This window comes from Chroicocephalus ridibundus, chromosome 2 (assembly GCF_963924245.1).
Source record: "Chroicocephalus ridibundus chromosome 2, bChrRid1.1, whole genome shotgun sequence".
Taxonomy (NCBI): Eukaryota; Metazoa; Chordata; class Aves; order Charadriiformes; family Laridae; genus Chroicocephalus; species Chroicocephalus ridibundus.
In genome coordinates, this window is record NC_086285.1 from 27,712,762 (window position 1) to 27,729,152 (window position 16,391).

Genomic DNA, 16,391 nt, shown 5'->3' on the forward strand with positions numbered 1-16,391 from the left:
TTAGGTACCTGCAAGCGCAACAGAGAGCTGCCGTTGAGTGCGAGCAGCCCAGCTCTGGGGTGGGGGGAGCAGGAGACTCCAGGCCCAGGTGGTACTTTGCTTAAACAAGGCCAATACGACCACTTAAGTGAATAAATGTTTGCAGTGCTATGTCAATAGTTTGCATAATTTCAGCAGTGAAAGGAAGGGATGTATGGTAGCGCACACGCCTGAAAGAACAAATCTAAGCAGTTCAAGTCATGGCAATGTGCAGTTATCCTATCAAGTACTTATGGTGGAAGCATAATTATGAGTCAGACAATGCTAATGATTCTGTAGTGCCATCTGTATGTAGAGTTTCTCTCTTACACAAAGAAGAAGAACAAAACATGGTACTGGAAGTCTTTGCAGTGCTTTAAGACAACATAAATCTGCAAAAATAAAAATGAGTTTGAATGAGTCTTACCCCTCAGTTATTTACTGACATGCTAACTCAACACGTGGCTCTGATTTCCAGAGTTACTTTGAGCTGGACTGACGGATCATTACTGTTGAAATGGGAGACTCTACACCATCCATGGCTTTGTACATCTGCCTGGTTCTGCCTCTTCCATTGCCCTGTTCCAGAACTTAAACACATTTCTGTGCCCATTCTGATTCACTGAAACTTCAGAAGACTGATCTAAGAGGGGAAGAGGGTGGAGTATCAGACTTAAATTGGGTAGTTTCTGAAAGGTCAATCATTTGAATCAGCAAGCTGCAGTCCAAATCCAAGGAGGGGCAGGAACAGGATGGTGTCACTCAGAGCCAAGGGTTGGGACAGCAGGAGGGAGAGCAAGACCTCTCTGTACAAGAGGGACATTGAAGTGCTGGAGTGTGTCCAGAGGAGAGCTACCAGGCTGGTGAGGGGTCTGGAGACCAGGTCACATGAGGAGAGGCTGAGGGAGCTGGGCATGTTTAGCTTGGAGAAGAGGAGGCTGAGGGGAGACCTCATTGCCCTCTACAACTACCTGAAGGAGGTTGGAGAGAGGGGGGTGTTGGCCTCTTTTCCCAGGTGAATAATGACAGGACCAGAGGAAATGTTCTGAAGTTGCGGCAGGGGAGGTTTAGATTAGATATTAGGAAGAATTACTTTACTGAAAGAGTGGTCAGGCCCTGGAACAGCCTGCCCAGGGAGGTGGTGGAGTCACCATCCCTAGAGGTGTTTAAGAAACGTCTAGATGTGGCACTTCAGGGCATGCTCTGAAGGGCAGAGATTGTAGGTTGTTTGGTTGGACTCGATGATCTTAAGGGTCCTTTCCAACCATGAAGATTCTGTGATTCTGTTTTGGTGGTGGTGGTAAGTCGCTGAGTCGGTTCCGTCCTTGGTGAAAACACGTTCCCTGAGACAGGGTCAGGATGCGATGGAAAGCAATGGGAAAAATTTCAGCTTTGCTCAAGTTGGTCAGAGTTTCTACGTTGGCTTCAGTGAGGCTAAGATGTCTCCAATTATATTTGTTTAAAGCAACAAGCTTTAAGATTGGCTTCTAATTAATTAGTGTGTTATGAATGCAGTACTTAGACAAGTAAATAAATTTAACAGATTCTGTTTTCATTCTTGTTTGATTTGTACTATGAGGATTGCGTAAAAGCAAAAAAAGTTAAAACCATAAAGAATCACTTTACACCTTGTCTGGTGCAAAATGCAAAAACATCTTTTAAAATGTGTTTCGTCTTATTGATTGCAGCTTTGTAAAATGTTAAATTTGCTGAAATACTCAGATTTCATTTGAGTGGATGATTGATAGCTAAGAAAAGTGCAGTTATGTTAGCTCTATTTGTAGAGGCAAGCCATGTATGAAGTGTTTAGTATACTTGGCTCACGCGACACGCAGGAGTAGGGTGGCTTTGAAACTAGGCAGGTAAGATGGTTTCATTGTTCTAGTTTTCATATGAAATATTGAAATATTGAAATTTCATATGAAAATAGTATTCATATGAAATATTTCTCCAGTTTTCATGTCTCACATAACGGTGTTTGGGCAGTGGGTGAAAGGGGAAAGATCTGAAACACTTTCCCATCAAAACCAAAGAAATATGTTTTCATGATTTTTCCAGCACAAAGTTCCATGTACAAAGACAACAGTGAGTAAGCACGAGAGTGACAGTGTCCAGGTCTTTTTTGATGGCATATAAAAGTAATGCGACACTGGGCTTTGGGGTTTTTTTCCATTTTGTTATTTTAAAGTACATATGGTAGAAGACAACATCTGCACAAACCCCATATGTTCAGAAAATACAGAAACTTTTTAGAGTTAAGAAGTGGGAGAGCAGAGTACATCTCCTGGCTTTCACCCAGATCTTCTGGTGACTCTTCATTGGGTTTTGTTGGGATAATTACTGCTGCCTTACTGCAAATCTCTCAGAGAGTTTTTGAGCTATTAGATCAGGATAATGACAGATCGAACAGTCCATGTCCCGCTCCACACAATGTAGTCATTTTTCTAATCAGGGAGAACCAGAGTCCCTTCACCCTTGCGCAGATCACAGCCCTCCCATTCCTGCCTTGAACATCTGTGTTTCAGAGTGCCTGTCATGGACCTTCTGGATGGATTAATTTCATTTCATTTCCACTGTCATGATAAACTTTATGCAACATCACTGACAGCTGGTTGCAGTGAAAATTTCTTTCAGCACTCGTGGGTTCTCCCTGCAAAGCCGTAACACTACCTTGCTAATGGTTTTGCCAAAACGTGTTGCTGTCGGAAAGCTGAAACCAGGCAACTGCAGTAGATGGTGACAATCACAGTAACGATCGCGTCCGCTAGGCACCTGCTTAAGGAAAGGGGCTTGGCGGAGTGTCTTCTAATGTGATCCAAGTGCAAGTCAGGCAAGGCTGAATTTGTGTGAGGTCACTCATATCAGTCTGTTTGGGAGGGGACCACAATGGTTGGTGCGGCAGAGATGTTTTACTTAAGTTTACCTGAGTTTATGTAAATGTTAAGAGTTTGAAGGAACTTTGAATAAAAGAGAGAAGAATCTACAAGAGGAGATAATGGTTCTGAGGACAATGAGGCAAGGGAGGAGTAACAAGCAGTCCAGTCCCTCCTCCTCAAGTGGCTTAACAGGGCAGAACTGGGGATAAATTGATTAGTCCCCTGTGTCTAAATTGGCATTTTCATCCAAATGCTGAGAAATGTCAGCCAAAGAGCAGTGAGATGAGGGTTGCTTTGCTTTATGCCCTGGTGGAGGAGAACTCTCTGCAGGCCAAGCAAATGCAAGTCCCTCTGAGGGAGTCTAAGTGGACGTGGTTTCTGGGCTAGTGCAGCTGGTTTTGCGTGGTCCTTCATGTAACAGTGGGACCCATATGTTGAAATTTTATGTATTTGCAGTGGATTCTTTGCTACGTGCTTACTGGATCTTTACAGATCAACTTGTTAATGGTTTATGCAAATAACCTTTTTTTTGCACATGTACTTTAACAGTTATGAAGATACAGGTACAAGTAAAACATGAAAAGTGCATGTACTCACAATTGCAGGTCCCGCCTTAGGAAAAAGTAGTGAAAGATTCTTCTGTTAAATAGCTTCAAATCATGTTTCCATACAGATTTCAATGAAGCCGTGCCAGAAACAGAGAGACTGGACTCTAAAGCTCTGAAGACTCGAGCTCAGCTTTCAGTGAAGAACAAGCGGCAGAGGCCTTCTAGAACAAGGTTGTATGATAGCATCAGTTCAACTGACGGAGAGGACAGCCTTGAGCGAAAGGTGAGGAGGACTCTACCCTCTCTTTTAGGCTTCCTGTGGAGAGCTAGATTGCCCCTGTAAGTCATTTCGTCCTCTGTCTTTGTCCTTTCATTGTAGCACAGGCAGTATTTATTCTTCTGTGGCCAGTATGCTATGAATGTCCTTGAGTGATGTGCATGTCCAGTCTCCTTTGAGACCTGGTTTTTGGTTTTTGTTGTGTTTTTTTTTTAACAGGAGTCCTGGGCTTTCTGAGTTATGTGTCCTTTATAATGCAAAGTGGGTCCCTTCATTTATGCAGGAGGTGAAAGGAACTTGAATCATGCATTTCTGTATCTGTTAATTTGTTAACACAATTGATATGATATTCACTCATTGTTTTGTCCTATGCTGACTTCCGTCTGAAAGCAAATACCAATAAACAACACTGTGTGTGGTATCAAAAGGTAATGGCATGAATTGCTAAAGCGTTTCCTACAAATAGAAGACTAAATAAAGAATAAATGAATAAAATGAATGAATAAAAGAATTGCATGTTCAAAGTAAACCTTGCTCTGATTGGTTACTAAATGGTATAACCTGCTTTATAATCTCTTATACCAACAGCCATCAAACAGTTACAGTAGTCCCATGCACATTTCAAAATCACCACTGCCCTTATGCATGAGAGCATCCTCACCAGCATCAGATTCTGGTGCTTCCTCCCTCTCCCCCGTGGCTAGCAGTGCAGCAATCTCACTTGACAACCTAACTGACAACCAAGAAGAAGGACAGCACCACAAAGGAGGTGTCCTTTCCCCGCACGCTCGGGGAGACACCCCGCTTTCCTCTCCTTCAAAATCTGGGAACAGCTCTGAAGCATCTCCTTTGCATCGCCCGGCTGGCAGGAATATATTACAGGATAAAGGTATTACTATTTTTTACAACAAATTGATGCATCATTTTGCTCACGTCTACTTCATGAACTTTTGTTGTATAGTAGGACCTTAGCAACTAGAAGGGCATCAGCTTATAACTTCTTTTGTCTACCTGGAAGTAAAAAAATTACAAATGACCTTGTCAGGTGGTATAAGTAACGGATAAAGTTTAAAATGAGATGGGGAACTGCTTCTTTTCTTTTTTTTTCTTTCTTAGAACTCACTGAAAATGCTAGGGGGAGGTTTCCTTTAAGAAAATGTTGTATTTTGTTTTAAAAAACCAAAATTATTGGACCTTGGGACATTTCTTTATTAGAAACATGCTTAACACAGTGTACTTACTCAAATTATGTGGTTTTGGCACTGCTAGATGCTTTTTTTGGAGGGTGGGGAAAGGAGTGTAAAGCAAGAATAACAGATTGTAGCTTTTAATTGCTGAGAGGCGGCATAGTCTTGATTAAACATGAGGTTAGTGTCTGGAGGCTCGTCATTTACAGAAAAAAATACCAAGTACTTTGTTGGGGAGGTTGGCCACATTGTTATTTATTTAATTCAGATTCTTTAAATGTAATCTGGATAAAAAAAGATGCAAATACACCTAGCTCAGGTACATGTCTCAGATCCCAGTTTATTAAATGCATTAACAGCACAACATGGCACAGAATACTGAGCCCTCCTTTTCAGATGCCTTGTGAAGTCAAAGTTAGCATTTTACACAACTTCAGCATTCTTAGCTATGCACCTTGCGTTCTCTAACTGTCGCATAATACAAAACAGTGGTAAAAACTGTTTATAAGGGAGGACTGCAGGAATAGGACTGGATAGGTTCATAACAGACTTTGGCTTACTTAAATTAACTGAAAAGAACAATTTGTTGAGGATTTTTGTTTGTGTGTCTGAAAAGTCTTGCCACTGATTTACAACCTATTTTTAGTTCATACAGGGCTTTCACACAGATTCCTAAAAGACAGGTTAATTAAGTTTTGTTGAATTTAGGATAGCTTAATACATGCTGGCATTTTTACATGGGTCCTGAAATCGCTAGTCTAGCTGTATGGTTTCTAAATGTGTAATTGTTAATGAATCAGTTAAATTCAATATTTGAGCTTTTCAAGTAAAAATAAGGGTGTGAACATAAGAATGTGACTTTCCAAACTCGTACTTCAGCTTGAGTGAATCATTGGTTTATCAGCGAAGTTGTAAATCCTGCATTTCTGACAGATGTATGAAAAATATCTTGATAGAAATTCAGTGGAGACTAGCCATGTAGTATAAGGAATGGAGTGTTATATTCTACCCACTGTGTCGCTATTTCCAGTTTAGGTTTGAAAATTAATCTCTGTCTAAATATTGGTGTCATGCCTTCCCCACTGTGACCGTTAGGTACACAACAAGTGCTTTTGGGTGTATCCAAATTCTGATGAGTACATGAAAAGTAAACCAGAGCAATTTAGTTTCAAATGGAAAAAATTGCATTTAATATGTCCTACAAAAAAGAAAGATCCTAAAGCAGTTGTTTGGCAACAAGTGTTGTAGTGATACTATTTTAATTGATGAGTAATTTGGCTGTCAAACTCTAACATTTCAGAAAATAAAAAGGGCCATTGTATTTGTTCAGTGTGTTTGGGTAGAGTTTTTTTAGAGATGGAAAGAAAGCACATCTGTGGGCACATCTGTGTCTATTGATTAGTCTCTCATTAGCAACAGCCAGCATTAGCAAACTCACACTTGTCTTTTTTTTCTTATGAGATCCTGCAGTGTTGTGGGAAGAGCTGAAGAGGCATGAGAGCAGTTTCGTTGCAAAATGATGAGACATTTTGCATCTTCCTCTTTTAAGCACAACTTTTTCATGTATGTGTGTGATTACTTTATTTTCTTCAGTTCTGCCTGGTTTGCGCAACAGCATCCTTTGACAAGGCAGCTGAGGTGACCCCTGTGGGCAATACTGCGCTGATGTGAGGTGGCTGCAACTGTTTTGTGACCTTGGGGAAGAAAGTTAGGTTTAGTCTCCTTTCGCATCCATCAGCCACAGATCAGCCACAGATTACTTATACCAGCTCCTTGAGGCCATAAGTGATGGATTAAACAGCTTCTGTGTGATTTATTCTGAGGAACCTGCTCTCCCTCACCCTCTCTGAAGAACTACAAGAAGATACCCCCGTGCAGGCTGGTCAAAGTCCCCTCCTGCCCAGGCAAGGCACTTGTATCCCTGGTTCGTGGCCACTGCCGTGTGCCTGCCACTGCCTACCTCCATATGTGCTAGACCATGTAGATGCAAATCTACTCTGCCACTGAAGCTGATTTTGGGACCTAGCCCATCCATCTTCCACTGTATCCAATAGCCAGCATGACTCTTTTCCACACCAGTAGTATTCAGAGGGCCCTGGCTTGGCCAACCTGTATCCGAGTGGAAGCATAGTGATACGAGAGCCCCAACAGCAATTTGCCATACCAGGGAGCTGCTATATGTCCCTGCTGAGCTCTCCCGATAATTTCTTCTACTATGGCAGCAAAACTTCCAGCTATTAAAGGCTTTGATTATTTGCCCACCAGAAAAGCAGTGTACCTTATAGTTTCGTTTACTTTCATTAAGAAGTTTCTCAAAAACACCCACCCTAGCCCCCAAGCTCTGCTTGCCTGCGAATAGCTAGTGTGTGAAAATAAAAATTACTACTTTTATTCTTGAAAGTGGCAGTTTTGACAGTGGTTAAATGAGAAGTATGCATTGAAGGTGAAAGAGGAACCGTAAGAGGAGGCAGGAGAGGAGTGCGCACAGTAGGGTTGATGAAAGTGTGCATTGCCGAAAGTCCTCCTCAGCCTCCCCGGGGAAGGGATTTCTTCTCAGGGGACTTGGCCTTGCTTTTGTCATTCTTCATATTACTTTTTTTTTTGTTTGCCTTTTTGGCTGAGGTTACTTGTCAGTTGTTCTTGAATGGTGTTTTTTTTTAACGTAATGACTTGTGCTGGACAAAACAGTCTGGCTTTTAGAGTGTGGGTATTGCAAGAGGCTTATTTTCCTGCTTTTCCCAGGATTTATGAACCAGTTGCGCATTGAAATTTTTACTTGAACGAAAACTTGGCCAAATATTATCCACAAAGCAACATACAAAGTTCTGTACACATAGTTGACTGTCTTGTGATAGTGCTGTGGTGTTTTGGGTTAATTCTGAGGGCTTAATTTATGTCAGCTACAGTAGGAGAAATCCACAAACCACTGTGCATCTGAAGTCACATCGCACCGAACTGCAAGTGCCATGAATGACTGACCTTCATTTGTGACTCTCTAGAGTATTTGGGGACAGTCTTTATGTTTAGGAATCAGAGAAACTGTGTCTGAATTATTCAACTGCTGCGTGTTTTCTTTTAGCTTCCATATAGGTTTCACAGGATGTTTTGCAGACTCAGATTCATTGTTTTGGCTTTATAGGTACTGCAGGCTGTTTCCACTTTAGGCTTTAACAGTGTTTGTAGGAGAGATCAAAAATCAGTTGATGTCTCAGGGCAAATTTGTTAACTAAGCTACTTTTAATGTATTGGTTTTTTTAAAAATTCAAAATGGTTGGACTGCTAGTTAAATGTTTATTTTAACAAAGATGTTCAAGCTAACTATTACCTAGCGTGTCCATCATAAAAGGTATCCTTGGCTCCAGAGTTCAAGGAAGTATTTCAGGAGTCATTTTGGAAGTAAAGCATACATGCCAAATGAATTCTGTAAAAGGAAACTTAAGCAGCTACTGCTGAGTTTAAAAATGGATTCACTGTAATGTTTACAGTCTTTTGTGTTGTTCGACTTACTTCATATTCATTAAAACTTAACCAAAATTCACTTTAAGTTTTCTTCAATTAAAATAAGACTTCCTCATGTGTATTTTCAAATTCTGAAAGTATTTATTTATTTTTATTCCTCTTCACACTATCTTCTTAAAAATGAGAATTCACCTGATTAAATTGTGTACTCACACACGTGTACATGTATGTGTATCTAACTATGAAAAGATAACAAACTGTTGTGGATGGAAAGTGGAATAGCTATCAGTAGCAATTAAAAATAATAATGTACATTCTTCCGTGTACAAATATATCCTAGATGGTGCCACATGTTCTCAGGCAGGAAGAACAACTAGCCCTACTATAGGGCATACAGAAAAACTAAAGCGAAAACTTGCAGATCTCGGGTAAGCATTTTTTTAAAATACTTATTTACTTATTACTTTTACAAAGTAAAATTTCAAAGATATAGCCTGATGTTTTCTAATATTCTTGTAGGGCTCCCTTGAGAAGGAGTTCAAACAAGGGCAAGAAGAGGAAAGAGAAAGACGCTATTAGGGTGACCTACGGCAGTAGGTATGACATTGAATGAAATGATATGCCAGAAACATTGGAGAAACCTAATCATCCCAGCAGATGGGAACATTGACAGTCCCACTGACTTCATAGAAATAGTGTTAAGCTTTGAGATAACCTTCGAGCTTACAAACCTACATTTCTTAACTAATGAAAGACTAACGTATAATCTAAAGACTAAACGTATAATAGTTGGAGGCTTATAGTATTGTGGCATCACTACTACTGTTGCATCCACTAATGGGATTTTCAGAAATAGGTTATCAGAGCTGGCCTACAGGATGCACACACAGTCAGTTAATAATACCCGTGAACCAGAAATCTTGACACAATTCCACATATTTTTTCGAAAAAGCCCCCAGAGGGAGGATGGGGAGCAGCTGTTCAGCTGTTCACTGCAGCTTCACGGCACCCCCATCAGGAATGCGTTCAGAAGGGTTTGTTGCCGAAGATGAACATCGTAAGCTGAAAATAGATAGGCAAATTGCTGACTGCGTTTGTCACATCACCAATTCTCAGGGAAGGAATCGTGAAGTCCTTGTGAGATCTGATGAGACCGCATCACCAGCATCTGGACTATGAATAAATAAATGAATGTTCAAAATGGCAGGAAACAATCTTCTTTGCAAAAGCTAGTGTATATTTTTACTGAAGATCTCTCCTCATGTACGGATGAGTCTGACAAGATCACAGGTACAGGGGGGTGGTACTTTGTTCCAGGTATGAAAGACAAGTTAATGTCAGGAGTGCTAAGCAAACTTAATACGTTCCAAAAGTCTAGAAAGGACATAGCAACTCAAAACCCCTCTGCACATAAAGCAGTGCAAAAGAAAACCTACATGATAAAAGAGCTACTGGAAGAAAGCAAACTTTGAATGCTGCTCAGAAAATCATTGTGGTGGTAAACCAGTATGTAGCCGTTTGTGGAGTTTTGCTGACAGTCTAATGTATGGAGCCCCAGTGACAAGTATATTGTGTAGCTCCGTAAAATCAGAAAAGCAAAAGAAACCTTAGACTTCTGACTTACTCCCTCAGGCACACTGTGCTGAAGCACAATGTTCTGTCTCAGCTTAACGTTTGTGCATTTGTATCCTGCAAATATCTGGCAGGATCTTCGGTGATCGTAGGCAGCAGTGTCAGAAAACCTGTTGCACTGGCGTGTCAGCTTGCAGCATGCCTTGGGGTTAGTGGTATTCACCGCTGCATTGCCCTGCTGACAGGGAGAGATTTGTTAAAGCAAATCCTCTGCACCACTGTGTAGCTGCAAGGCAGCTCGTGCCCTTAGCAGGGCATTTAAACGTCGTGTAGCATTTAAAGACCATGCCGCAGGGTGGGGGAAATTAGCGTATACTTGTTTGTAAAGACTTGATACGTTCCTTATAGCAGCATAGTACGTTAAGAGATGTTTGTGAGACCCCATAGGTGTCTTCCTTAGAGAAAGCAGATCTCTGCGTAGAGAGATCAGCCGCTTATTAGACCATTCGATAAATCGGTTATTTGTATTGTTTGTTAACATTTCTAAGTTTGGACACAGTTACTAACATCAAAGTTTAATACTGCTTCCAAAGTCAAAATTCATAAGCATTTGTAATTCTCACTGTGCTTCTGTAAACTGGAATGTTACTATTTTAGTATAACTTTTTAAACACTCTTTGTCACTTCCTTTGTTACTAACTCCAAAGAATTTCCCTCAGAAGAAATGTGAGGACGTTTTCTCTACAGTCCAAAGCTGTATAAGCTCTTTGAAAGAAGGAAAGACAGCATCCTGTTATAATTATGTCCATTACAGCAACCAATTGCTATAGAATTAATCCTGCTGTCAGAAGGATTTTGCATGCATTATTTTGCCATTGCCCAAAAATAGCACTCAGGATGTGTAAATAAAATCCTAAATTATTTCCTAAGATTACCACTAATGTTACATATATTAAAAATTCCCCATTTAAGTAGGAAGCATATATTCTCCTGCCTGAAGCTAGGCGATTCAGGCAACATCATTTGTTTTTTCTTTCTACTTTCGAGCAAGATGAGAGGATGAGAGAGGAGAACAGGACTGGGGCAGATGCATCCACCTTTCTGTACGTAGCTAAAGGGAGGGAGGATTCTTCTGCTTCCACAGGCGGGGGCCCTTTGACAACCTCCGTTTCATCCATGCAGAAAAGATGCTTCACAATATACAAAGCTCTAGTGATTAGGTTAATAATGATTTTAGAAGCTGTCCAGAAGGCAGAAGTTGAGGGGAGATTTACATACGTGCAATTTACTGCTGGCTGCTAAGAGCAGTAGAAGTTTAATGCTCTGAAACAGTAATATATATGTTGATATAAATACTATGAGACTATGACAAATGCAAAACTTCTTTGAGGCAGACACTTCGCATAGTTATTTTTAATTTACACACTGTGCTGTTGGCATGATATAGTTAGCAAATAATTTAGGCATTTTGTTTAATAACTCTTATCTTTGACTTGATCACATTATCCACTGCAATCTTTTACTACAGAGAGAGAAGCTGATAATATCACATAGGCATTTCTTTCTTTTTTTTATATTAATATATTTAATATTTAATAAATTTATAATCAAGATAATGATACTCTATAGTTATTTATCTGTTGTGACAAAGGCATGTCTCCATAGATGGATACAGGCGCACCTGATTCATCTGCCTGTGCTCGAAATCCAAGCCAGACCTTCTCTGGGAACCGGAGCCCGCTTGGGTCGGTGCTGGGTCTGGTCTATTTTATCATGCTGAGATACCACTGGGGCTCAGAAATGCACCAACGCACCATGTGGCTTCTTGACTGGAGCTGGGTCACTTCCGAATGGCGGGAGTACAGGCATTTTCAGCTGGCGTCTGTCTCCGTTTGCTGGCTGTATGTTGTCTGAGAGAGCTTGAGTCAGAAAAAGAATCAAAAGAACCCCTTTTTTTCTTCTCTTGCTGAAAAAGACATTTCGGGCATGCCCCTGCCAGCTGCGTGCCACTCAGTTCTTTAGTCACAGATACAGGGAATGTCACTCTTTTTACAATTAACTGCCTCTGTAGCATTTTGTTTTCTCTAATTTTATAACTTGACATGTATTCCTGCTCCTTTCTCTTAAACAGGACCGTCAGAGAGATGCTGCAGAAATCGTCAAACACTAAATCTTTAGCAGAGCGATCCTCCTCTCTCCCACACTGTGTACCATTCACATGGTACGGAGAGAGTGGCAAGGGATCCAATCCTTCCAGCAACCTGCCATCGCCCACCAGCTCAACTGAACCTTCCTCTGAAAATATAAGTCCAGCTAAAAAAGGGTCGAAGGTAGAAAATAAAAAACTACCTTATCCCCACTGTGTTGAGTGGCATAATTGGCTTCATGTTTCTGGAAAAAGAACAGGCCAATATGTGACTACTACAATAAACAGTGCATGGTGTTCATTGTACGGTTACAGCTCATCCAAACAGAACATCTCAGTCATTGTACCATTCCACAGTCTACCTTTTTACTCCGTCTTAACTGTACATTAATTCAGTAAATTAACTGTGGTGTGCTGTACCATAACAAAAGCAAGTGGCGCCAGTGGAAATCAGCATTTGGATCCACTGAACAAATGCTAGATTTGTGTATTCAGTTATAGATATTTTCTGCATTCTTCAGGACTGATTGTGGGAATACCTACCCGTGTTCAAATGAGGTGTTTGCAAGTGAAGAAATGCTGTATGCCGTCAGTCATCTGCCTTTTTCCCCCCAATAATGAAATCTGTTTGTCATGCATGCTGGCTGTTGGGTTTAATTCTCTGTATGAAGATGCTTGAACTGTAAATACGGACTATTGCAATTTAATACATCTATGTGATTCCTTTCTATGTGCATGAATGTTTCAGCATGATAACTCCTTAAATAACCCTTTAGTTATAGTAATATACTTAGCTTTTTCATGTTTATTTTCACTTCTGGAAAATATTTCTCTGCCTGTATCTTCTTATAACTTGTAGCAGTTTACTTTTTATATTGGTCTGGTAAAAAGAAACAGATATGGTTCTGAAGTTTATGCAGAATATGAATCAGAAATCTGATTTCTTTGTCTTCTACAAACACATGCATGTTCCTAACAGCAGTTTCCACGGGCATTTCTTACTCTTGTGGTGCCAAAAGCTGGTGATACCTTACTTCTGCTGTGCACCAAGCTATGCAAGGTCACAGCTGTGCTTGTGTTACCTGGTCGGGAGAGCAACACAAGGCTGACCGGTCCAAATCGGATTGGTAGAGAAGACCCCCAGATGAAATCTCTGAAGACTAAAGAGAAATTTATCGGTTACCCGGTTTCTTTTGAAAAAGAAAGATGAGGGTTAGATGTGTAAATCCTATTTGTGCCTTTAAACAAACATTGTATAAAAATAATTTTCAAATGGGGAAGAAAGCACCCCCTTTTACAGTTAGTATTAGGTTGAGGTTGGGGCGAGGGGTGCTCTGCTGTCAAAATTATTAGCAGGCCTTGGCTATCTTCTGTTTTTCCTATGGAGAATTAAATTTTACAGACTTAAATTCATTGTAAGGTTGAAGCTTGCACAAAATAGAGGTGAAAGAAAATTCAGAGTACTTAAAAAGATGTTCTTCACACAACAGGAGGTAGAGCTGTTGAACTCCTGGCCTAAGAACGCTGTGGGGGCTAAAAGTTTGTGTATTAAGGATGCTGCTCAGATTTTCCTGTCTATAAAGAGTTGGGAAAAGCAGAACAGGAATTCTAAATGTAGGTGTGAGAAAACTGATCACAAAAAGGTTTTGATGTTCTCTGTAAAGTTTGCAAGTTCTTAAACTAACAGTTCCTATTCTTCTATTCAGGTGTGATACCAATATTTAGTTGCAAAACTAAGACGAGCAACACTTGATATTTTTGGAAGACTTCTTGTTTTCAGGAAAGATAGGTGAAATATCTTTGAGGGGGGAATTAAAGGATAACTTTTTTAGTGTTTTTGGTTTTGAAGTTTGGATCCGTTTTTTGAAATTGAATTGAATTTGATATTCATTTAGATGTTAGAGTAGAGTTAGAGAGATTAGAGGTCTCCGTATCATTACCTATATATTCAATTTAAATGGAATATCACGGTGTTCTTCATTTTTTTTTAGATTTTGTTTTTTGTGACATATTTGTTAATTTTTGTCTTCTTCTGATGGTAATTTTGCTGTATTTCTGGAAAATATGCACACGCTTTTGATATTCGTTGCTGCAAGGTGTGGTGTCTGTCATTGCATTGTCAAGAAAAAACAGTGTTTGTTTTATGGTTATTATTTCATAAAATAACATTCAATATCCAAAGATCTCTTTTACTTTCAATTTCCATTTTTTCTAAATATATAGGCAAAGAGGGAAGATCTTTTCACTTTTCTAGGAGATTACTTGGGACTCAGAAATGGATTCGCAGGATATTCTTCTTGCTCTTTCAATAGCAGTTTTCATTTCTCTCTGCTAATTAATCCTCTGTCCTATTCTTTGTGCTACTGCCTGTGCTACGCTTGTCCTAAATATTTGGAGGACAGTAAAATGCTAGTGATTAACCCGCAGAAGCAGTAACTTAGCTCCAGGACGAGAGACAGCGTCTTAAGAGGGAGTCTGGAAATAGCTTTCAGACCCCTTTGCTATTCTTTGAGCCATTAAGGTGGCGAAGGTGTCTTTTAAAGTACACAGTGGTAAAAATACTGTGTATTCTGTACATATTAACAATACTAAAAATTAAGCTTTCTTATGTGTATTGTAACCGTTTTGGTGAATGATTGAAATCACTCCTGAACTATGCCCAGCTGGAAGACAGAAAGCAAATTTCCCTTTTAGATGCACATGCAAGGTTGTTTGTTTATTCTGACTCATCTTTTTCTCCACAGAATTTCACGTTCAATGATGATTTCAGTCCCAGCAGCACAAGTTCAGCTGATCTGAGCGGTTTAGGAGCAGAACCTAAAACCCCAGGTTTCTCGCACTCCTTAGCGCTGTCGTCAGATGAGGTATGCTCAAGAAATTGTTTAAGGTGGGAAATAGTTGCTTTCTTTTTCCCCGTGGCATTTTGCTTGATAGTTACATAATAAAGGGCTATTTTTTAGGCAGTAGAACGGGAGAAGAAAATGAATCTTGGTTTCTAGACGATGGTTTTTCTCATTCATATAATAATGAATTGAATTAAAGGTCCTATGGCATTATCATAGGGAAGTAGAATGCAGTTAGTTTTCTAAGAGATGCTATATCCTCACGCGTTTCAATACATTTTTCCTGCATTCTAAATACATACATGTGGGCCCATAGATATATATCGATATATATATACATACACTAAACTAAACATAATTGAGACAATTTTGAGATAATAAACATACAGTATAGTTTGGTAAATATACTTGAAATTCAAGGCACCTTCACCTAGACTAAGTTTTACCCTAATACATTAAAATAATAATGACCTGTACATGCAGTAATTGTGTGTTAATGTACCTGAATGTATGTATATCGATTAGAACGTATATGTGTTAATCCACTTTGCATTCTTTGTGCTTGCTTTGCACAGTGGATTTGAATTCAGTTACTTCAAACCAGAGTTTTTTCAAACAATGATACTGTGAAAAAGCATTCCTAATCCTGCAAATTGGTGACATAATTGAGCCGAAGACAATATATTGAAAATACTTTTCTTAAAATACTAGCTTTGTAACTCAGTTGTCAGTGAAGTTGCACAATACGCCAGTAGCTGACAGTGTGTCGTGTGGACTCAGGAAACCTGTGCCTTTGTTCTTTTACAAACACTCCATAAGAACTTCACATTTTTCATGTGAGATTTGAGCCAGGGTTTTTTTCTAGAGAGGAGGAACTTGAAGTATCTATGTCTTTTTTTTTTTTTTACGATAGTTAGGTTTGTTCTATTACCGCCTGCATACTTTGCATGGGTTTAAAGAATGAGAGCTCTTCCTTGCAACCCCATTTGCCAAAATGCAAGCCTACAAACCCAACCATTCTTTAGAGGTTACTGCAAAAATTTGTAAGAATCATAGGACAGTGCAGACAGGTCTGTATATTCTGTGAATTACTGAAAACAACAAAATCATCATTTACACTTTCTTTAGTATTAACACTATTTTGATAATACATTTCATTCTCTTACCATGTTTCATTCCCCTTATATTATGTATTTTATTATGAAAATCCGCTGTTCCCAGTGGTATTGAATTAAAAGCTTGAAAACGCTTTCATTTTGCTTGTTCAGCTCTCTACTTTATCACTTCTGAAATACCAAGCCTGAACAGGCCTATAAAAACGAATGTGTTTTCTCCATCCTCTGCTGTGTGCCAAATTGCAGCCTCCAAATCAGGCAGCGCGTTCAGCAAGAGCAAGCGGGAACCCCCAGCACCCCCTGGCAGGGGATTAGGCCAGCGTTGCTCTTCAGCCTTCCGTAGCCTGTGG

General features: G+C 39.8%; 1 protein-coding gene across 6 annotated transcripts in view; it reads left to right on the forward strand.

Annotated features, from left to right (window-relative positions):
• PPP1R9A (protein phosphatase 1 regulatory subunit 9A) overlaps nt 1–16,391 on the forward strand; it is a 150,331-nt gene that overhangs the window by 124,509 nt on the left and 9,431 nt on the right. For 4 of the 6 annotated variants that reach the window (XM_063324865.1, XM_063324863.1, XM_063324866.1 and 1 more), the window contains exons 12-17: nt 3,568–3,725; nt 4,308–4,608; nt 8,706–8,793; nt 8,885–8,962; nt 12,069–12,267; nt 14,828–14,947. In XM_063324865.1, the coding sequence (XP_063180935.1) occupies nt 3,568–3,725; nt 4,308–4,608; nt 8,706–8,793; nt 8,885–8,962; nt 12,069–12,267; nt 14,828–14,947 (944 nt within the window). The remainder of the gene's footprint in view (nt 1–3,567; nt 3,726–4,307; nt 4,609–8,705; nt 8,794–8,884; nt 8,963–12,068; nt 12,268–14,827; nt 14,948–16,391) is intronic. The other 2 variants (XM_063324867.1, XM_063324868.1) reach the window with 1 other exon arrangement.